At 40.8% G+C, this 23,532-nt stretch overlaps 1 protein-coding gene across 1 annotated transcript in view; it reads right to left on the bottom strand.

The window, feature by feature from the left end:
- The window catches only part of TNNI3K (TNNI3 interacting kinase), a 337,135-nt gene that overhangs the window by 57,554 nt on the left and 256,049 nt on the right, over positions 1-23,532 (bottom strand). The window contains exons 22-23 of the mRNA XM_069594718.1: positions 10,471-10,530; positions 5,824-5,993 (exon numbers count right to left, since the gene is read on the bottom strand). Coding sequence (XP_069450819.1) covers positions 5,824-5,993; positions 10,471-10,530 — 230 coding nt within the window. The remainder of the gene's footprint in view (positions 1-5,823; positions 5,994-10,470; positions 10,531-23,532) is intronic.

Here is a 23,532-nt window from a genome sequence, read left to right as displayed (position 1 = left end):
GAAAAAAATTATGCTGGACTAAAAATCATACCTTGTGTGACTGTAATGAATTAGTTAGGCTGTCTCTTAGATCAGAGGTTGATAGAACCTTGCAAGGACTTTTGGGAGAGACCACACAGGCATGTAGCTTTACTGGTGGCTCAGCAGTGAAGAATCCTCACCTGTAATGCAGGAACTATAGGAAACACAAGTTCGATCCCTGGGTGGGAAAGATCTCCTGGAGGAGGGCATGGTAACCCACTTAAGTGTTCTTGCCTGGAGACCCTCCCATGGACAGAGGAGCCTGGCGGGCTACAGTCCATGGGGTCACAAAGAGTCGGACACAACTGAAGCAACTACGCGCACACACAGGCACTTGCCTTCAGAACAGTCTCCTTTGGTAACAGCTGCTGTTTCACCTTGGCTCTCAGGTTCCTCTTTCATTTATCCTATCAGTTGCATCAGAGTGACTGGCAGGTTAGATTGTAGCATTCTCTTCCAGCGTGTTCCTCATGCTTGGATGTATATTGTACTCAACTGGGAGACTTTAAAAGCTTCCGATGTCTGGGTGACATCGCCATGGATTTTGGTTTAATTGGTCCTGGGCGCTGGTACTCGTCAGAGTTCCCCCAGGTGATTCTAATGTGCAGCCAAAGAGCCACAGAATTCCAGGCTGCTAAATTCATGGCTCTGCGGGATCCTTGGGCTCTTGGACTTTAAGAACCTATTGATCTCTGGTCTCATGTGCTCTGTCTTTCATATACACATGCTGAAAAGACAGGCTTGGGAAGAGTAGTTGAATTCTTTCCCTGACCAACTTCCAGGAGGCACTGGAAGAAGTTCAGCAAATATAAGTATTGGCAAAATACATCAAACTTCTGAAAAGTGACACCTCTTGTGCCAGAGAAATTCAGAAAGCATAGGAGCATCCTGGGTGAGAATTCCAATTCTGCTTCCTTAAACTTAGTAAAATTACTTACCCTTTCTCAGCCTCAGTTTCCTTATCTATAACATTGGAATACCTCCTTTCTAAGGTTTACTTAAATGACTATTCAAAGTGTCTAAAATAGTGCTTAGCATGCCATAGAAGTGCATAGTTACAGCTGTTTAAACAGAAAGAATACAGAAGATAATTAAAGCTTATCCACTGACTATGCTCCCAAATAATAATAATTAAAAATTATTGAGCCAATTTGTTCAATTATTTATCCATGGAACAAATATTTATTACATACTGACTTCATTCCAATCATACTGCTGGCTACTAGGGACACAGATATGAATTAAACAGACATGATTCCTATCTTGGTACATCTTACAACTCAGCTAAGTGCTTAATTTCTGGAGGTGATTTCAAGTAGTCCAAAGACTGAGCTTTCTAGAGGGGTGGTATGACTACAGACTGACCTTCACCATACCCTCACAGCAAATATTCAGAGTGTACTGGGCCGTTAAGAAATTTGTACCAAACAGACAGACAAGCACTTTATCAGGGTTTCATAACTGTCTTGAAGGGCCAGGGAGGTATAAAATCCCTTATGAGAATATCAAAGGGAGCATCTCAGAACACCTGATGATTTGTGCCCACTGCTTGGGCAGTTTGGGGAGTAGCGGTGTACCTTCTGGTACCTTCTGGGTTCTCCTAGGCCAGAGAAGCTGTGTTCCCTCTACCCCCAGCTCAGCCAGTTGGGTGTGCTGCTGTGCCTCCCGTCCACACAGTCATCTATGTGTTGTAAGTTGTGACTTTCCTACATTATGGGAACTTGCATCTTTTGTTTGGATCTGTTAGCATTTTTTCAGCCAATAACTTTCTCTTTTGACAATACTGCCTCTCCCAATCACAATCCTTACAGCTGGTATTATCATCTGTGTATTACATATAAGGGGCTTCCCAGGTTGCCCTGTGGTAAAGAATCTGTCTGTCAAGCAAGAGACGGGGTTTGATCCCTGGGTTGGAAAGATCCTCTGGAGAAAGAACCGCAATTCACTCCAGTATTCTTGCCTGGAGAATCCCATAGACAGAGAAGCCTGTGGGCTACAGTCCAAGGGGTCACAAAGAGTTGGACAGGACTTCATAACTAAACTGTCACTCACCATTAGGTGTAAGACTTAGGTAACTTGCCCAAGGTCACTTAACGGAGTTGTTAAGAGGCAAAGCCAAGACTGAACCTCAGATCTGTCTGACCCAAGAGCTCATTGTTTTAACCTCTGCCTCACTGGACAAATATCAGGTGAGCACACTTTAGAAATACCAAAATCTGGCTCTTCAGAGAATTAATTTTAAAACCACAAGTAAAGAAAAAGGAGAGCAGATGGAACTAGAAGATGATGCTGGGACTCAACCTAATCTAATATTGGCCTATGAGCTCCTTATGAAATGATGTGAGACTGGAATCCAATAAAGAATTGTGTCTAGTTTGCGTTGTTATCAATCAGACCTCCTGATACTTAATTTCATGACATTCCATAGATTAAAGTCTAAATGATTAAGGTTCCCACCTCTTCAGAGCTGTAGCTGCAACCCTTTTGTCAAACCAGGAATGTAATAACTATGGCTAAAAAGGCAATAGTAGCAATTTGTAGAGGGTACAGGACCCTTGCTAAAACTAGATAATCTTTCTCCACCTTTAGGATAAAAATTTTGACAGAATGTGTGGATGTGCATATGTGTGTTGAAGTGCACGTGTGTAATGGCTTATGTGCAAATGCTCTTGGGTGCCTGTAGTCAGACAGAGATTTTAAGCTAGCCTTTTCTGATTCTCCACAGGTTGCAGTGTACACTTTGAAAGGTATCTATCCAGCTCACTGTAACTGCTTTTATTGGTCCCTATCCCAATCAGGTCATTGTCAACCATGTTTACAGAATGAAATATGACCCCATCTCCATTCCAACCACATTTGTTTAGACTAGAAGTGGTCATATGGCCCAAAGGGACCAATCATGTTTTCTCTCATGGCTGACTGTACTTATTCTGCTTTTTGTGTTTATACCCTTTGCTGCCGGGGTCCAGCCCCGGTGGATCCAGGGAATTCGAAGGGTGGACGGCGTTGGCGTGGAAAGACTTGTTTATTTATTAATGTAAGATTAGATTAAGAAACTATAGTGTAGTAAGAAGATTAAGTGGAGGAAGAGGGCTGAATAGCTTGGTTTACGCGGAAGGCCAATAAAATTCCAGACAAGGAATTTGCACCATCTACGTTGGGCCACCGGCGCCCGCTTGAATATCTAAGGGTGCCTCGCCTTAAGCTCCCTTTCGTGCGGGTCTTAACAGCCAGGGCAAGTAAGTAGACGTGGAGAGCCTCCGCGCCCCAGGTGGAGATTCAGCCTGAAGTTAAAGTAAAGAGCAGAGAGAAGGAAAGGGAGAGAAGAAGAAAGAGAGAGAAAGACATGGGGGGAGCCAGAGTCCCAAGAAACCAGGCCGGGAGACTAGTCCGAGAAACTGGTCCGAGAAACTGGCCCGAGAAGCTGGTCCGAGAAACTGGTTCGAGAAGCTGGCCCCCTCCTTTACTGTTTAGAAGGCCTTTTATACTTTTGATAAAATATGGAGATCAATGGGTAACACAGAATTATGTAGCGTTCGCAGCCCAGACTCTTTCTGTACATCATTTTGTATACAAAAGGTCTCAGGTGATTTACATTATCTTCTGGCCAAGAGGCTTGTTAACACTTTTTGGCTCTCTTTCTTAATGAATGTTAATTTTGTTTCCCCTTAAGTGTTTTTCTTTAATCTACATCTCCTTAAAGCATTAAAGTTACATACATCTCTATAGAACAAAGGTGCAGTGGGATATAACAAAGAAGGTACTTAACTCAAAGATCTAATGTTGCTAATACAAGGTCTACTACTTGTTTTTCTGTATACCAACTATATCTACAAATAAAGGATGTGAAAATTTGGCAGCAAGCATTGACTCAACAAATGAAACCTTTAATCAGTCCTATTCTAAAGATTTTGACTCCTCGGAAGCCCCTACATTCCTAGGATGTTTTAAGCTTCCTGTGCCTCCTGCGGTCAGGAGGCCTCAAACAATCACACGTGCAGCTGTACGAGTCCTGCAGGCAGGCTAGAAAGCCATCAGAGGAGTATTTGGATTGAAACACTCTTTCAAATGCAGAAGACTAAAGCCCTGAATTGACTTTTTCCAGAAAATGTCAGAAGAGTGGAAAAGCAGAGCACAAAAGCCGGCAGATTTTTGTTGGGGTACATGCTTAGGAATTTCCAGAGGGGTCCCTGAAGTCTGAGCACGCCTTGAGTATGTCAGCTTCCTTCCTCATGACCTTGTCACGGGCGGGATTCCTCACACTGGCTTCTGGCACTTTGCCATATGACTTTGTAGGACCTCCCACTAGAGGGTGAGTATATTTTCTCTCCCTATCAATGTCAGACTCAGCCCTGTGACTTGCCCAAGGAATGCCAGAGGATACAGGAGACTGTCTAGTGGGGACTGGGCCATGTAAATGGCAGTTTGTTGTGGAAGAAGGCTGAACTCACCTTTCCTCTTTTTCTGACTTGCCCTTTTTGCTTAAACTTATTTGTGGCTTTTTTCTTTCATTGAGGTGGAGTTCACATATCATGAAATTAGCCACTTTAAAGTGAACAAGTCAGGGGCATTTAGAACATTCACAGTATTTTGCAACCACCACCTCTATCTAATTCCAAAATAGTTTGATTGTACCCAAACAGAACCCTGCATCCAAGAAGCAGTGTTTCCTGATTTTCCCCTTCTCTACCCAGATCTTGGCAACCACCAATATTTTCGTTTCTATGGATTTACCTATTGCTCTTGACTGAATTGCGTCCCCCTCCCTCCAATTTCATATGTTGAAGCCCTAACGCCTCATGTGACTGTATTTGAAATAGGACCTTTACAGAGGTGAATAGGGTGAAATGAAGTCAAAAGAATGAAGCCTTAATCTGACAGAATTGTTGCCCTTATAAAAAGATAAAAAGACTCCAGAGCTCTCTCTGCCACATGAGGGTGAGGTAAGAAGGCGACCATCTGTAAGCTAGGAAAATGGCCAACTCTAAGTCCCATTGGAACCCAACCATGCTGGTACCCTTGTCTTAGATCTCTAGCCTCCATAGTAAGAAAATAAATTTCTGCTGTTTAAACCATCCAATCTATGGTATCTTGCTATAGCCTCCTAAATACACTTTACTTTGGATATTCATATAAATACAATATAGGATCTTTGTCCCTTCCCTTTATTTAGCATGTTTTCAGAGTTCCTCCATGCTGCAGTATGCATCACTGCATCATTCTTGTCAAGACTGAGTAATGTTCTAGTGTATGGATACCACTTTTTAAAATCTATTCTTCTGTGGAAGGATATTTGTGTTAGTTGTTTTTTTTTTTTTTCTTTTGGCTATTGCGAATAGTGCTGCTATAAACATTTGAGTACAGGTATTTGTTTGAGTATTTGTTTTCAATTCTTTTGTGAATATATCTAAGGGTGGAATTGCTGGGTTATATGGTAATTCTCAGAACACTGAAATTTGGGTGCTTAGATTTTCAGAGCTATTTCCTGATTCCCACACAGAAATTCTTCCTTGAATTCCATAAGAAACTCTCAGAATACTTTCAACAAATTCCTTGTGCTGCTGTAGCTAGACAATTCTTGCTTCGGCAATGAATTAAAGCTTAGAGAACCTAAACTAATAGACAACAACATTTCTACATTTTGGTCAAAATATTAGAAGAAAACAGGCTCAAAACTCCCCTTTTGAAGTCTGCCACAGGGGTGGTAAATCCCCTGCAGATATTAATCAAGTCAGGTGACTGTGTTGGGAAGACCCTGGACTCTGACTTGACTGTGTAACTGTTGCTTAGATTACCACGTACCTTTGCGACCAGGCAGCATAGGACCTTGCATTTAGAGCATATTCCAGTTCAAAACGACTTCGTAGAGCTGCCACATGGCTCCGGCCAGGCCCTCCGCGGTTCACCAGACAATCAGAAGAAGAGGAAGGTGAGAGAGACCCGCTGCTGTTGCTCGAAGCAGGAGACATCAGCTGAATGAAGGAGGGGCCATTTCAATCATTTAATAAATTCAACAGGCTTAAAGGCATAGTATTATAAAATGTAGATTTATTTTAGCTTTCTATTCTAGGATTTTTCATATTTTAATTTCTATTCAGCTCAGCTTGCTTCAGGCCTTTCCTTTCAGCTTCTGATGGCAACACGTGACTAGCTTAATTTACTTTTTTTGGCCCAGTTATATGCTGAGAACTGACCCATAAAACTTATGCTTTTCTTTCTCAAAACACAGTAGGCTCAAGTCAGATTCATAAAACAGAAGATTATTATTTAATGGTTAAAAGATTCTCTACATTTTCACTATAGTGATAAGATTTGTGGCAGAGTTCCTTAAAATTGGAACTTATGATTATTCCCTTTTTATATGAAATTATTCCCTTTACATGAACTGAATTTACATACTTTTCCAAGGATACATCCATTTCATAAAATGAAGGATGCTTTAATGTCCAGCAAGGATGAGGACTAAATAGAGTTACTGTAGAGAGTTTTTTAAAATAATTACACATAGCTAAGTGAACCAACCATGAACTTTCAGATGTTCAAGGTGGTTTTAGAAAAGGCAGAGGAACCAGAGGTCAAATTGCCAACATCCGGTGGATCACCAAAAAAACAAAAGAGTTTCAGAAAAACATCTTTTTCTGCTTTGTTGACTATGCCAAAGCCTTTGACTGTGTGGATCACAACAAACTGTGGAAAATTCTGAAAGAGATGGGAATACCAGACCACCTGACCTGCCTCTTGAGAAACCTATATGCAGGTCAGGAAGCAACAGTTAGAACTGGACATGGAACAACACACTGGTTCCAAATAGGAAAAGGAGTACATCAAGGCTGTATATTGTCACCCTGCTTATTTAACTTATATGCAGAGTAGTACATCATGAGAAACGCTGGGCTGGAAAAAGCACAAGCTGGAATCAAGATTGCCAAGAGAAATATCAATCACCTCAGATATGCAGATGACACCACCCTTATGGCAGAAAGTGAAGAGGAACTAAAAAACCTCTTGATAAAAGTGAAAGAGTAGAGTGAAAAAGTTGGCTTGAAGCTCAACATTCAGAAAACGAAGATTATGGCATCTGGTCCCATCACATCATGGGAAATAGATGGGGAAACAGTGGAAACAGTGTCAGACTTTATTTTTTGGGGGGCTCCAAAATCACTGCAGATGGTGATTGCAGCCATGAAATTAAAAGATGCTTATTCCTTGGAAGGAAAGTTATGACCGACCTAGATAGCACATTAAAAAGCAGAGGTATTACTTTGCAAACAAATGTCCATCTAGTCAAGGCTATGATTTTACCAGTAGTCATGTATCGAGGTGAGAGTTGTACTGTGAAAAAAGCTGAGCGCTGAAGAATTAATGCTTTTGAATTGTGGTGTTGGAGAAGGCTCTTGAGAATCCCTTGGACTGCAAGGAGATCCAACCAGTCCATCCTAAAGGAGATCAGCCCCAGGTGTTCATTGGAAGGACTGATGCTGAGGCTGAAACTCCAGTACTTTGGCCACCTCATGCGAAGAGTTGACTCATTGGAAAAGACCCTGATCCTGGGAGGGATTGGGGGCAGGAGGAGAAGGGGATGACAGAGGATGAGATGGCTGGATGGCATCACTGACTCAATGCACATGAGTTTGGGTGAACTCCAGGAGTTGGTGATGGACAGGGAGGCCTGGCGTGCTGTGATTCATGGAGTCGCAAACAGTCGGACACAACTGAGTGACTGAACTGAACTGAACTGAAGTACAGAAGAGTATGAGGAAAGAAAATGAGAAAGAAAAAACAAAAAATAAGATAACAGTTTTCTTGAATTTTTTTATAAGCTTGTTGTTTATGCACTCTGTGGTTGTGATTTAGTCGCGAAGTCATGTCCAATTCTTGCGACCCCCTGGACTGTAGCCCACCAGGCTCCTTGATCCATGAGATTTTCCAGGCAAGAATACTGGAGTGGGTTGCCATTTCCTTCTCTAGGGCATCTTCCTGATCTAGGGATTGAACCCAGGTCTCCTGCACTGCTGCAGATCCTTTACCAACAGCACTATCAGAGAAGAACATTAATTCTTTGATATAATAATTTCATGAGACAGTAGATTTTTATTTAAAAAATAATATATGTAAATTTTAGGCTCTTCAAGTAGACAAGACATTTCTCAGTAAAGAATCATGCAATGTTGAAATGAACCTTCAGACTTTCCAATGATTCAATCTCATCCTTTTCATCCTTACCACAGTCTGATGGGGAACCTACTACATCCAGATCCACTCATTTATCTTAGGATGGCTCTGACCATTTGAAAGTTTCTTCCTCATAATTAACCACATCCACTACTGGACTTCATTTCCATCTGTTGGCCCACAGAGAACTAGGCCAATCCCTTTCCTATATGATAGTTCTTCAGATGTTTATAAACAGCTGTTGACTCATCCTAATTTTGCCTTCTCCAGGATAAGCATCCTTGATTCCTCTAATTGGTTGTCGATCCATTCACCATTCTGATTTCTATTCCTTAAAATTTGCGTTCCAGTTTTAATAATCCCTTTATAAGAATATGTGCTCAGTGACTCAGCTATGCCCAACTATTTGGACACCATGGATTGTAGCATGCCAGGCTCCTCCGTCCATGGCATTACCCCAGCAAGAATACTGGAGTGGGTTGCCATTTCCCCCTCCACTATAAGGATATATGTTGGGTACTATTTTGTTTGGCCATCTCAGAAGGGAGAGGAATGATCACATTCTTTATTCTGATGTAAGGCAGATATTTCATATTCTAACTCCCCCAAGGTTTATCCACCAATCTTCACGGTGCTCCAAAACCATTGTCTCCATTGTTTGATTCTTCTACTGTTGTTTCCTTGACTCCAGTGCATGATGATATATTTATTCCTGTTAAACTTATCCTTGTTAGATATGTCCTACTACTTTCTCTTCCAAAATACTCTATAATCCTGCTTTCAAATATTTGTTCTGTCTCAACTTTATTACACCTGCAGCTGTGATGAGCAGAGAGACTTCATGACCAAGATCTAAACCACTGACCAAAAAGTTGAAGAGTAGAGAGAATGGAGCCTTATGCAACTCCACAAGTTATATCCCTTAAAGATGATCCTAGTCCATTATTTAGTGCAACCCACTCCAGCAACTTCTCTTTGCATGTAGCCTGTAGTTACTCATCTTCTCTACTAGGGGAGACTGTGCTAAGAGGCTTGGTCAGTTTAGTACATCCTACCATTATCTCTGTTTCTGGAATTCACTCTCTAATCTAACTGGATATATCCCATGCTTGGCACAACCTTGCTCTGTCAAACACACAGGTTCAAAGTGAGAGGATACTTGAAACTGAAACCTTAAAAGTGCTTCTCAACATCCCAGGCCTCTGGTAGATGCTCTTGTTTGTAGGGGCTACTGTAGCCCTGCCAAATATGCCTTTACTTCTGTCTACTTTGTATGTTTCAGGATTGATGAGAAGGGAAAGGAAGCTTTATGTCTAAGACCAAAGTTTCATTCCATAGGAAAAACTTCCTCTCTGTAAATCCCAGTAAAGAGTCATGAGATAGAGCCACTCCCTGCAGGCTGTAATTGCAGGCCTGGGACACTTCTACAAAAGATTGCATTCCAATCACTCTTGGCTAAAATTTTTTAAACAGAAAACTTTTGTCGGATGGTTTCACTCCGGGATTTAGTTGTGCAATCTCAGGTTGATGCTGTCTTTTTCCATTTTTGCCCCTACCCTTCATATACTCATTTATCCATGAGCCTGTATGTGTAACGTCCATCTTCCTCTCCTGTAGCACTTACCTGCATTGGGGAATACATTATTATTTTTGAATTAGTGCTCATGTTCTGGTTCCCTTGCCTATTTTCAAATGCTATCTCCTGAACAGGTGTATAGAAGATTAAGGCAATTATAGAGAAAATTAAAGCAAACAACTCCTTAATATTAAGGAAAGAAAATTCCATTAGCCTCATTACCAACACATATCACTTTATGCAACATATGTGTGGTACACAAGCAATGCCTCCCGATTAACTTAAGTGCTAATTTTAGTAACAATTGTTTTCTATTCTTACTGAACATAAATGGACAATGGCTTAATGTTTTAACTTACATTTCATTGTATGTAAGAATTTTTGTATAGAAAAAATTGATTTAAATCTTCTAACATCTTTGTTATATTTTAAAATTTTTACTTATCAATTTTTTAAATTATGTATACCCATGTGCATTTGCTTGCCTGATCATTTCTTGGAAGAGCCCCAATTCAGTCTGAATTTGCCTTTGTCCCTATAGATGCAGTTATTAGAACTTAAGTGACAGGGTAAAAATATGAATGGAGTTATGGACACTCAATCTTATATTATTTCCATAAGTACCAGCAACATCCATTCCCCAAGAATTCTGTGTATCCAAGCCTTTTTAATGGACATATTTCAGAAGGTAAATTTCTTACCTCGATGTTGCAGAGACACTCTTCTAACTTGGTAACAACTTCAGAAAATTCAGGTCTTCCCTGTAAATAAAAGACTTTTATTCCCCCAAAGAATAAAAGGGAGGCAGCTCTCTTTGGCTTTTAAAATTTAGTATTTGCATATATAAAGAATGAGATTAACCATCAAGTATATTTTTATTTAAAATACACTTGTATTGAAGTGTTAATTGAATGTTCATTTGCTGTTCTGGGAGGAATGTTGAGTCTCCCTCTGATAAGAGTTTTAAGTCAGCATTTGCAACTACATTCAGATAATGAAATAGTGGAAAAGCTTTAATTAGCTTTGCATGCTTTTAAATGGCAGGTTTTCCTCTTCAAAATGAAAGAATAAACGTGAATGCTAAAAACTATTAACTATCTCTGTGCCTTATAATACACTGTACAATGTGTCTGTAAGGAAAGGACTGCTACAGCTAATTTTATAATTAGGGTAACTTTTGAAAATAGCACCTCAGATTCAAAACTATGATCAATAGCAACCCCACGACTATGCCCTACTTTAGAGGTTAAGATAAGCTTTTTATCTTCAAAAACTGTCATTAAAGGTATTGTCTACTATGAATCTTCCTGTCAGATGAGTTTGGTTAAATAAACAGTTCTTGTATTCTGATTATATTGTCAGCTTTGTTCTAGTTGCTAGGGATATATAAGCGAGTATAGATCCGGGGAAAAAATTCTTGGGATTTTAGAAAACGTCGGTCTCTTTTGAAGAAATTATATGCCTCCTTTTGTCAGGTCCTAAGGACTACATAACCTATCATTTCTCCCTTTATGAAACTTTCACTGCCAGGAGGTGGATAGCCCAATTTAACATTCAGGTGCTGTAACCAACTAATTTAGATTCTTAGTAGAACAATTTCTCCCTTAATATCTAGCCCTCCCCTGAGGACGCTGCATCCCCCGGAGCTCTCCAGGAGGAAGCTGTTTTCTCTTGCATGCTCCTGTACCTCCAGGAGTGTGCCGTGATAGTGGGGTAAGCAGGGGTCTGTGTCTTTCCCACGGACTTTGCAAATTCCGAATGGTTTCTCCTTGAAAAGCCACCAGTTTGTCAAGCTTTTCCACAGAGCTGCTCTCCTTTGGTCAAAGACTTTGCATCTGGCTCACTGCCCTGTTCTCTAGCATGACTCTCAGCGTTTTTATTATCCAAGCAGGTAATCACAAAGGTGACCCCTGACTTCCGGGTTCCTTTGTCTCCTCTTCTTTGCTGATCTTATCCTCTACCTTCCTTTGGTTAATCAGCTCGCTGGTCATTCATACCCTAGACTCTATTACTAGCAATGCTTGCAACTTCTCCGAGCTATTCCACCTCACACTTTCCATCAGATCACTCCCAGGGCTCTGTCTCCTTCCTAGCTAGCTCACTTCTTCCAGAACCCTGACTCCAACAAATTTGACCACATAAACCATCTCACCACTTAAGAAAACCCTGCTTTTTATTGTGATGATTTTCGAATGTACCCTAAAGCAGAAGAAAACAGTGCAATAAACCAATACCTATGTATATGTGTGTATATATATAGTGTGTGCGTGTGTATTACTCAGCTTTAAAAGCCTTATTCTTGTCAATATTGCTCTATCTTCTATCTATCATCTAATCTGTCTCCCCTACTTTCTGTTCCTGTTACCATCTTTTCACTGTCACAGGGTCACCGCATTTCCTCCCTGATTTAGCTTGGATTTCATTGGCAATCATAACCACTCCCTTCCACACAGCCTCAGCTCCCTTGCCCTATTGTGTAATTGTACACAATTGGAAAAATCCTAGTCTTGATTAAATCATCCTGACAGGTCTTATTTCAAAATTATGACACTCTAATCTGAAGTGGACCTTAGTACTGCTCAGAGAGACTATTTCATATTCCTAGCTCATTCTTTTTCACACTCTAGGTGGCTATTTTGCACCTTCTCCTCTTCCCTCAAACCTATAGCTTCTACTACTATTTCAACCACCTACCTATGTCTAAACTCACATAATCTGCCTTCACTTCCTTTTCTATAGATGAACTTTGCCCGATTCTATCTGAGGGCAGTTCCTTCACCCTTATGGCAGAAAGTGAAGAGGAACTAAAAAGCCTCTTGATGAAAGTGAAAGAGGAGAGTGAAAAAGTTGGCTTAAAGCTCAACATTCAGAAAATGAAGATCATGGCATCCGGCCCCATCACTTCATGGGAAATAGATGGGGAAACAGTGGAAACAGTGTCAGACTTTATTTTTTGGGGCTCCAAAATCACTGCAGATGGTGATTACAGCCATGAAATTAAAAGACACTTACTCCTTGGAAGAAAAGTTATGACCAACCTAGATAGTATATTCAAAAGCAGAGACATTACTTTGCCGACTAAGGTCCCTCTAGTCAAGGCTATGGGTTTTCCTTTGGTCATGTATGGATGTGAGAGTTGGACTGTGAAGAAGGCTGAGCGCCGAAGAATTGATGCTTTTGAACTGTGGTGTTGGAGAAGACTCTTGAGAGTCCCTTGGACTGCAAGGAGATCCAACCAGTCCATTCTGAAGGAGATCAACCCTGGGACTTCTTTGGAAGGAATGATGCTAAAGCTGAAACTCCAGTACTTTGGCCGCCTGATGTGAAGAGTTGACTCATTGGAAAAGACTCTGATGCTGGGAGGGATTGGGGGCAGGAGGAGAAGGGGACGACCAAGGATGAGATGGCTGGATGGCATCACTGACTCAATGGACATGAGTCTGTGTGAACTTCGGGAGATGGTGATGGACAGGGAGGCCTGGTGTACTGCGATTCATGGGGCTGCAAAGAGTCGGACACGACTGAGTGACTGAAGTGAACTGTGCTAGATCTTATCCCTGCTAATCTACTCAAGGACATTGCTCTAAGGATAATTCTTCCTTCTGTTTTTTGCTTCACTTCACAGGTGGCTCAGTGGTAAAAAGAATCTGCCTGCCAATGCAGGAGACACAGGAGATGAAAGTGATCCCTGGGTTGGGAAGATCCCCTGGAGTAGGAAATGGCAACCCCCTCCAGTATTCTTGCCTGAAAAATCCGATTGTCAGAGGAGCCTGGCAGGTTACAGTTCATGGGTTGCACAGAGTTGGAAACAACTGAGCACACATAAAGTTGTCTAACAAATCATCAAAAATGCCATGGTTTAAAATAATGCCAATTTATTAGCTCACAGTTTCTGTGGGTCAGAGTTTAGTACAGGTTAACTGGGTCCTTTGCTCGGGGCCTCAACAGATTAAAGTTATGGCATCAGTGCACTCCGTGAATATAATGTGAGTCTCTTCCCAGCTGGCTGGTACAGGAAGAACTCATTTCCTTGTGGTTGTATGACTCAGGTCCTTATTTTCTTGCCAACTGTTGTTCAGCAGTGACTGTCAGCTTCCAGAGGATGCCCACAGCTCCCTGCCACACAGCCCCTATAAGCAGTTCACAACATATTCATTTGCTTTCTTCCTGACAAGCAAGGACATGACTCTAAACCTCACCCTCTATAACCAACTGAAGAAAAATTCTTTGCTTTTAAAGGTGAGTTTGAGTTTGAGTTTGAGTGAACTCCAGGAGATGGTGATGGACAGGGAGGCCTGGTGTGCTGTGGTTCATGGGGTCGCAAAGAGTTGGACACGACTGAGTGACTGAACTGAACTGAACTGACTGAAAGGGGCACATTTGAGTAGGGCACACCCACACAGGATAATCTTTGTTTTGCCATATTAGAAAACATAATTATGTGCTTACTGGCTCATCATATGCATAGATTCTGCTCACACTCAAATGAAAGGAGTTATTCCTGGCATGTATACTGGGGGCAGGGAGAAGGCAATGGCACCCCACTCCAGTACTCTTGCCTGGAAAATCCCATGGATGGAGGAGCCTGGTAGGCTGCAGTCCATTGGATCGCTAAGAGTCGGACACGACTGAGCGAGTTCACTTTCACTTTTCACTTTCCTGCATTGGAGAAGGAAATGGCAACCCACTCCAGTGTTCTTGCCTGGAGAATGCCAGGGACTGTGGAGCCTGGTGGGCTGCCGTCTATGGGGTTGCACAGAGTCGGACAGGACTGAAGCGACTTAGCAGTAGCAGTAGCATACCAGGGGGCAGGAATCTTGAGGGGGCAACCAAAAATCCTCTTTATTAAACATTAGCACTAAAAATGAGGAGGAATCCTGGAAGAAAAGGGTCTGGGAGAGGGAGCCCCATTATTTAGATTTGTAAGTCTCTTCAGTCATGTCCAACTTTTTGTGACCCCATGGGCTGTAGCATGCCAGGCTCCATTTGTTCATGGGATTCTCCAGGCAAGAATATTGGAGTGTATTGCTATGACCTCCTCCAGGGGATCTTTCCTACCCAGGGATTGAAACCCTGCCTCTTATGTCTCTTGCACTGGCAGGTGGGTTCTATACCACTATGGCTACCTGGGAGGCCCATTTGTATATAGACTCTGCCTAATTCTCTGGCTGACCTCTGAAACACATATGGATAAGGCAGACTCTAAGCAGTCCAGGGAGGCTAAAAGAAGGGAACTTAGATCTTCTGCTCAGTGTAGAACATTGTTCTTACTGTTTTTTCAGTCTAGAATTATCTAACTCTTATTCTCTGCCTGTAGAAACCCTTTGCCCTCTTTAAGTCCAACTTACAAGATACATCTTTTTTGAAAGTATCCAAGGATTTCACAAAATAATTTTTCACTTTCACTTCAGTTCAGTCAATTCAGTTGCTCAGTTGTGTCTGACTGTTTGTGACCCCATGGACTGCGGCACTCCAGGTTTCCCTGTCCATAACCAACACCTGGAGCTTACTCAAATTCATGTCCTTAGAGTCAGTGATACCATCCAACCATCTCATCCTCTGTCGTCCCATTCTCCTCCTGCCTTCAATCTTTCCCAGCATCATGGTCTTTTCCAACGAGTCAGTTCTTTGCATCAGGTAGCCAAAGTATTGGAGATTTAGCTTCAGCATGAGTCCTTCCAATGAATATTCAAGACTGATTTCCTTTAGGATGGACTGGTTGGATCTCCTTGCAGTCCAAGGGACTCTCAAGAGTCTTTTCCAACACCACAGTTCAAAAGCTTCAATTCTTCAGGGCTCAGCTTTCTTTATAGTCCAACTCTCACATCCATACATGACTACTGGAAAAACCATAGCTTTGACTAGATGGACCTTTGTTGGCAAAGTAATATCTCTGCTTTTTAACTTGCTGTCTAGGTTAGTCATAGCTTTTCTTCCAAGGAACAAGCATCTTTTAATTTCATGGCTGCAGTCACCATTTGCAGTGATTTTTGAGCCCCCCAAGATAAAGTCTTTCACTGTTTCCCCATCTATTTGCCATGAAGTGATGGGATGCCATGATCTTAGTTTTCTGAATGTTGAGCTTTAAGCCAATTTTTTCACTCTCCTCTTTCACTTTCATCAAAAGGCTCTTTAGTTCTTCTTCACTTTCTGCCATAAGGGTGGTGTCACCTGCATATCTGAGGTTATTTATATTTCTCCTGGCAATCTTGATTCCAGCTTGTGTTTCATCCAGCCAAGCGTTTCTCATGATGTGCTCTGCATATAAGTTAAATGAGCAGGGTGACAACATACAGCCTTGATGAACTCCTTTCCCTATTTGGAACCAGTCTGTTGTTCCATGTCCAGTTCTGACTGCTGCTTCCTGACCTGCATACAGGTTTCTCAGAAGGCAGCTCAGGTGGTCTAATGTTCCCATCTGTTGAAGAATTTTCCACAGTTTGTTGTGACCCACACAGTCAAAGGCCTGAGGTAGTCAATAAAGCAGAAATAAATGTTTTTTTGGAACTGTTTTACTTTTTCGGTGATCCAGTGGATGTTGGCAATTTGATCTCTGGTTCCTCTGCCTGTTCTAAATCCAGCTTGAACATCTGGATGTTCATGGTTCATGTACTGTGGAAGCCTGGCTTGGAGAATTTTAAGCATTACTTTGCTAGTGTGTGGTAGTTTGAGCATTCTTTGGCATTGCTTTTCTTTGGGATTGGAGTGAAAACTGACCTTTTCCAGTCCTGTGGCCAGTGCTGAGGTTTCCAAATTTGCTGGCATATTGAGTGTAGCACTTTCACAGCATCATCTTTTAAGATTTGAAATAGCTCAACTGGAATTTCATCACCTGCACTTGCTGTTCCTATTGATGCTTCCTAAGGCCCACTTGACTTCACATTCCAGGATGTCTGGCTCTAAGAGTGAGTGATCACACCATTGTGGTTATCTGGGTCATGAAGATCTTTTTTGTATGGTTCTTCTGTGTATTCTTGCCACCTCTTCTTAATATCTTCTGCTTCTGTTAGGTCCTAACAGACAACATTCATGCCCTTGTTTGCATGAAATGTTCCCTTGGTATCTCTAATTTTCTTGAAGACATCTCTTGTCTTTCCCATTCTATTGTTTTCTTCTATTTCTTTGCAATGATCACTGAAGAAGGCATTCTTCTCTCTCCTTGCTGTTCTTTGGAACTCTGCATTCAAATGCATATATTTTTCACTTAGATTTTTTTCACTTTCACTTAGATTTTTAAAAGTCTTTCTTGTGTTAAAACTGGATATCTACATGTCTATATCACTAGCTGAAACATGATTTGAGGGTAAGCAAAGGTCTGTTTTGGAGAAGGCAATGGCACCCCACTTCAGTACTCTTGCCTGGAAAATCCCATGGATGGAGGAGCCTGGTAGGCTGCAGTCCATGGGGTCGCTAAGAGTCGGGCACGACTTCACTTTCACTTTCACTTTTCACTTTCATGCATTGGAGAAGGAAATGGCAACCCACTCCAGTGTTCTTGCCTGGAGAATCCCAGGGATGGGGGAGCCTGGTGGGCTGCCATCTACGGGGTTGCACAGAGTCGGACACGACTGAAGTGACTTAGCAGTAACAGCAAAAGTCTGTTTACTCCTGTTTACTCCATTGCACAGAACAGCCTAGTTGACTTTAAATTTGTTACATTAAATTGCATCATGATAATAAAAAGAATTATACAGAATCTGACTACCTCTTATCCTTACCATCATCTTTTGCTATTATTATTATAATTTCGTTCTAGCTGCTTTTGCTGCTTCTAATCTCTGCCTATTAAAAAAAATGTGTTCTCAACATGGTAGCCAATCCAAAGCTACCATCATACTCAATAGTGAAATATTGAAAGATTTTCTTTTTAAGATTAGGAATATGACAATGATGCCCATTCTTGTCAATATAGTATCAGAAGTTCTAGTCATATCCATTAGTCAAGAAAAAGAAACAAAAGGCTTCTTATTGGAAAGGAGAAAGTAAGTATAACTCACTATATGTGGATGACTTGATGCAGAAAACCCTAAAGACTCCACCAAAAAACTATTAGAACTAATAAACAAATGCAATAAAGTTGCAGGATATAAAAATCAATATATAAAATCTTGTTTTGCCTTTTATGCTATTAACAAGCTATCAGAAAGAGAAATAAAGAAAATTATCTCCTTTATAATTACATCAAAAAGAATGAAATACCTAGGTGTATATTTAACCAAGGAGGTGAAAGACCTGTACTCTGAAAACTATACAATACTGAAGAAAGAAATGGAAGACAGAAATAAATGGTAAGATGTTCTATGCTCATGGAGAGGAAGAATTAATAATGTTGAAATATCCATACTACTTAAGGCAATGTACAGATGCAATGCAATCCCCATAAAAATTACAATGGCATTTTTCACAGAAATAGAGCAAACAATCTTAAAATTGTTATGAAAACACAAAAGACTCCAAAAGCCAAAGCAATCTAAAGAACACAGCTGAAGGTATCATGCTCCCTCATATAAAACATTATTACAAAGCTGTATTAAACAACATGGTAGCCAAAATCATCATTTTAAAAATATACTAGAAATGAAGTAATGGCACTCAAAAAGCTTCCAGTTACTCTCATTTTATATTTATTTTAAAAAAAAATCCTTGCTTTCCTCTCTAAGCCATGCACAACCTGCCCCTGCTACTTCCTGGACTCTTCTTCCTCTTGTACATCAGATCACGTTGACCTCCGGAGAAAAGAGCATACCATGCCTTCAGGGATTTTGCCTTTTTCATTCTTTCCACCTGGACAGACCAGAGCTATTACCTTTTCCAGGTCTTTGTTCAAATGTTATTTTTTTTCCTTGTCTACCATTATTGTCCTTTATTCCATAGAACTTACCATTAGATGACTTAATACATATTAATACATATTGCCTACTTTTTGTCTGTTGTTTACATCCCTTCCTAGCAATACTGGAGTGGGTTGCCATTTCCTTCTCCAGGGCATCTTCGTGACCCAGGGATCGAACCTGCATCTCTTGTATCTCCTACATTGGTAGACAGGTTCTTTACCACTAGAGCTACCTGGGACTCTCCAATGAGGCTAGGGATTTATCATTTATTATTCTATCCCTACTGCCTTGAGGAGTGGCTGGTGAACAGAAGGTATTCAATAAATACTTGAAAGTATGATAGAATTACTAGTTTTAAATTTTATTTTCAAACTATCTTTTTGTATGGGACAGGATTTTTATTATAATTTCCTTTACTTTTTATATTTTAACCAGTCAGGAAATGCATTATAAATGAATGGCCTTTTCTTGAACATTAAACCCAAATGATGTGCTCTTTCATTGGAGACTAAAAAAGTATCAAAATAATGGTAAAATATGGTATCACTTCATGGCAAATAGATGGGGAAACAATGGAAAAATGACAGTCTTTATTTTCTCAGGCTTCAAAAATCACTCCAGATGTTGACTGTAGCCTTGAAATTAAAAGATTCTTGCTTCTTGGAAGAAAAACTATGACAAACCTACACAGCATATTGAAAAGCAGAGACATTACTTTGCTGACAAAGGTCTGTATAGTCAAAGCTATGATTTTTCCAGAAGTCTTGTATGGATGTGAGAGTTGGACCACAAAGAAGGCTGAGCACTGAAGAATTGATGCTTTCAAACTGTGGTGTTGGAGAAGATTCTTGAGAGTCGTTTGGATGGCAAGGAGATCAAAGCAGTTAATCTTAAAGGAAAAATCAACCCTGAATATTTGTTTGAAGGACGGATGCTGAAGCTCCAATACTTTGGCCACTTGATGTAAAGAGCTGACGCATTGGAAAAGGCCCTGGGAAAGATGCTGGGAAAGATTGAACGTAGGAGAAGGGGACAACAGAGGACAAGATGGTTGGATGGCATCACCAACTCAATGGACATTAGTTTAAGCAAGCTCTGGGAGATGGTGAAGGACAGGGAAGCCTGCATGCTGCAGTCCATGGGATCGCAAGGAGTCTGACACAACTGAGCAACTGAACAACAACAAATGATACTAGACACTTAACGTTTTATCAAACTCATAAAACCCTTTAATGTTTGCATTTATTATTTCTATTTTAAACATGTAAAGGAAAAAAATTAGAAAAATAATTTATCTAAGATAGTATAGTCAATAAATAGGAGAACTGAATTCAAAGGTAAGTGGAGCTTGTGATCTTAATGCTCCTTCATTCTCCCTCTCTATGTGTGGCATCTATAGCTATAAAGAATAATTTAGTTGTAATTATGTAAGATTCAATGCCTGAGATTAGCTTCTCCATACTAGAAAGAACACTGGATTTAGAATGAAAAGACTTGATATTAAATACGTAATGGCTCTGTGACCTTGGGTGGTTTATTAACCATTCTGAGCTTCAGTTTTCTCAGCCTCAAATTGAGTTGCCAAATAAAAAGAATTAAATCAGGTAATATATTTACAAAATCTCAACAAACTATCAAGTAACTTAATTTTTTAATAATCTGTACTAATGGATGTGCCTTACATATGAGTTATCTGAATTTATGGTCAAATGCTTTAACAGTTCTGTTTATTTGTTTATTATGGGAATTAGCAAACACCCTCTTCCAACAACACAAGAGAAGACTCTACATATAGATATCACAAGTTGGCCAACACCAAAATCAGACTGATTATATTCTTTGCAGCCAAAGATGGACACTATACAGTCAGCAAAAACAAGACCGGGAGCTGAGGGTGGCTCAGAACATGAAATCCTTATTGCCAAATTCAGACTTAAATTGAAGAAAGTAGGGAAAACCACTAGACCATTCAGGTAAAACCTAAATCAAATCCATTATGATTAAACAGTGGAAATGAGAAATAGATTTAAGGGACTAGATCTGATAGATAGAGTGCCTGATGAACTATGGACAGAGGTTCATGACAATGTGCAGGACACAGGGATCAAGGAAAAGAAACGCAAAAAAGCAAAATGGCTGTCTGAGAAGGCCTTACAAATAGTTTGGGAACGCATGTAAGAATTAAAGATTTTAAAATTAAAAAAAAATAATAATTAAAAAAAAAAAAAAGAAAAGTGAAAAGCAAAGGAGAAAAGGAAAACTATACCCATTTGAATGCAGAGTTCCAAAGAATAGCAAAGAGAGATAAGAAAGCCTTCCTCAGTGATCAGTGCAAAGAAATAGAGGAAAAGAACAGAATGGGAAAAACCAGAGATCTCTACAAGAAAATGAGAAATACCAAAGGAACATTTCATGCAAAGATGGACTCAATAAAGGACAAAAATGGTAGGGACCCAACAGAAGCAGATAATATTAAGAAGAGGTGGCAAGAATACACAGAAGGACTGTACAAAAGAGATCTTCATGACCCAGATAATCACGATGGTGTGATCACTCACCTAGAGCCAGACATCCTGGAATGTGAAGTCAAGTGGGCCTTAGGAAGCATCACTATGAACAAAGCTAGTGGAGGTGATGGAATTCCAGTCGAGATATTTCAAACCCTAAAAGAAGATGCTGTGAAAGTGCTACACTAAATATGCCAGCAAATTTGGAAAACTCAGCAGTGGCAACAGGACTGTAAAGGTCAGTTTTGATTCCAGTCCCAAAGAAAGGCAATGCCAAAGAATGTTCAAACCACCACACAACTGCATTCATCTCACACACTAGTAAAGTAATGCTCAACATTTTCCAAGCCAAGCTGCAACAATACGTGAACCATGAACTTCCTGATGTTCAAGCTCATTTTAGAAAAGGCAGAGGAACCAGAGATCAAATTGCCAACATCCACTGGATCATCGAAAAAGCAAGAGAATTCCAGAAAAACATCTATTTCTGCTTTATGAAGCATGCCAAAGCCTTTGACTGTGCGGATCACAACAAACTGTGGAAAATTCTTTAAATGATGGGAATACCAGACGACCTTACTTGCCTCTTGAGAGATCTGTATGCAGCTCAGGAAGCAACAGTTAGAGCTGGATATGGAACAGCAGACTGGTTCCAAATAGGAAAAGGACTATGTCAAAGCTGTATATTGTCACCCTGCTTATTTAAATTACATGCAGAGTACATTATGAGAAATTCTGGGCTGGATTAAGTACAAGCTGGAATCAAGATTTCCAGGAGAAATATCACTAACCTCAGATATGCAGATGACACCAAGCCTATGGCAGAAGATGAAGAACAACTAAAGAGACTGGAAGAAACACAAGCTGGAATCAAGATTGCCGGGAGAAATATCAGTCACCTCAGATATGCAGATGACACCACCCTTATGGCAGAAAGTGAAGAGAAGCTAAAAAGCTTCTCAATGAAAGTGAAAGAGGAGAGTGAAAAAGTTGGCTTAAAGCTCAACATTCAGAAAATGAAGATCATGGCATCCGGTCCCATCACTTCATGGGAAATAGATGGGGAAACAGTGGAAACAGTGTCAGACTTTATTTTTGGGGGTTCCAAAATCACTGCAGATGGTGACTGTAGCCATGAAATTAAAAGACGCTTACTCCTTGGAAGAAAAGTTATGACCAACCTAGATAGCATATTCAAAAGCAGAGACATTACTTTGCTGACTAAGGTCCGTCCAGTCAAGGCTATGGTTTTTCCAGTGGTCATGTATGGATGTGAGAGTTGGACTGTGAAGAAGGCTGAGTGCTGAAGAATTGATGCTTTTGAACTGTGGTGTTGGAGAAGACTCTTGAGAGTCCCTTGGACTGCAAGGAGATCCAACCAGTCCATTCTGAAGGAGATCAATCCTGGGATTTCTTTGGAGGGAATGATGCTGAAGCTGAAGCTCCAGTACTTTGGCCACCTCATGCGAAGAGTTGACTCATTGGAAAAGACTCTGATGCTGGGAGGGATTGGGGGCAGGAGGAGAAGGGGACAACAGAGGATGAGATGGCTGGATGACATCACGGACTCAATGGACGTGAGTCTGTGTGAACTCCGGGAGCTGGTGATGGACAGGGACGCGTGGCGTGCTGCGATTCCTTGGGTCGCAAAGAGTCGGACACAACTAAGTGACTGAACTTAACTGAACTGGAAGAGCCTTTTGATGAAAGTGAAAGTGGAGGGTGAAAAAGTTGGCTTAAAGCTCAACATTCAGAAAATTAAGATCTTGGCATCCAGTCCCATCACTTCATGGCAAATAGATGGGGAAACAATGGAAACAGTGGCTGACTTTGGTTTTGGGGGCTCCAAAATCACTGCAGATGGTGATTGCAGCCATGAAAGTAAAAGACGTTTACTCCTTGGGAGGAAAGTTATGACCAACCTAGAAAGCATATTGGAAAGCAGAGACATTATTTTACCAACAAAGGTCTGTCTAGTCAAAGTTACTGTTTTTCCAGTAGTCATGTATGGATGTGAGAGTTGGACTATAAATAAAGCTGAGGGCCAAAGAATTGATGCTTTTGAACTGTCACGTTGGAGAAGACTCTTGAGAGTCCCTTAGGTTGCAAGAAGGTTAACCAGTGCATCCTAAAGGAGATCAGTCCTGGGTGTTCATTGGAAGGACTGAAGTTGAAACTGAAACTCCAATACTTTGGCCATGTAATGCAAACAACTGACTCATTTGAAAAGGCTCTGATGCTGGGAAAGATTGAGGACAGGAGGATAAGGGAACGACAGAGGATGAGATGGTTGGATGGTATCACCAACTCAATGGACATGGGTTTGGGTGGACTCCAGGAGTTGGTGAATGACAGGGAGGCCTGGTATGTTCCGGTTCATCTGGTTGCAAAGAGTTGGACACAACTGAGCGACTGAACTGAA

The sequence above is a fragment of the Ovis canadensis genome, chromosome 1 (assembly GCF_042477335.2).
Source record: "Ovis canadensis isolate MfBH-ARS-UI-01 breed Bighorn chromosome 1, ARS-UI_OviCan_v2, whole genome shotgun sequence".
Lineage (NCBI taxonomy): Eukaryota > Metazoa > Chordata > Mammalia > Artiodactyla > Bovidae > Ovis > Ovis canadensis.
The sequence above is the reverse complement of the archived record's forward strand: the minus strand, read 5'-3'. Positions and strand labels throughout refer to the sequence as shown.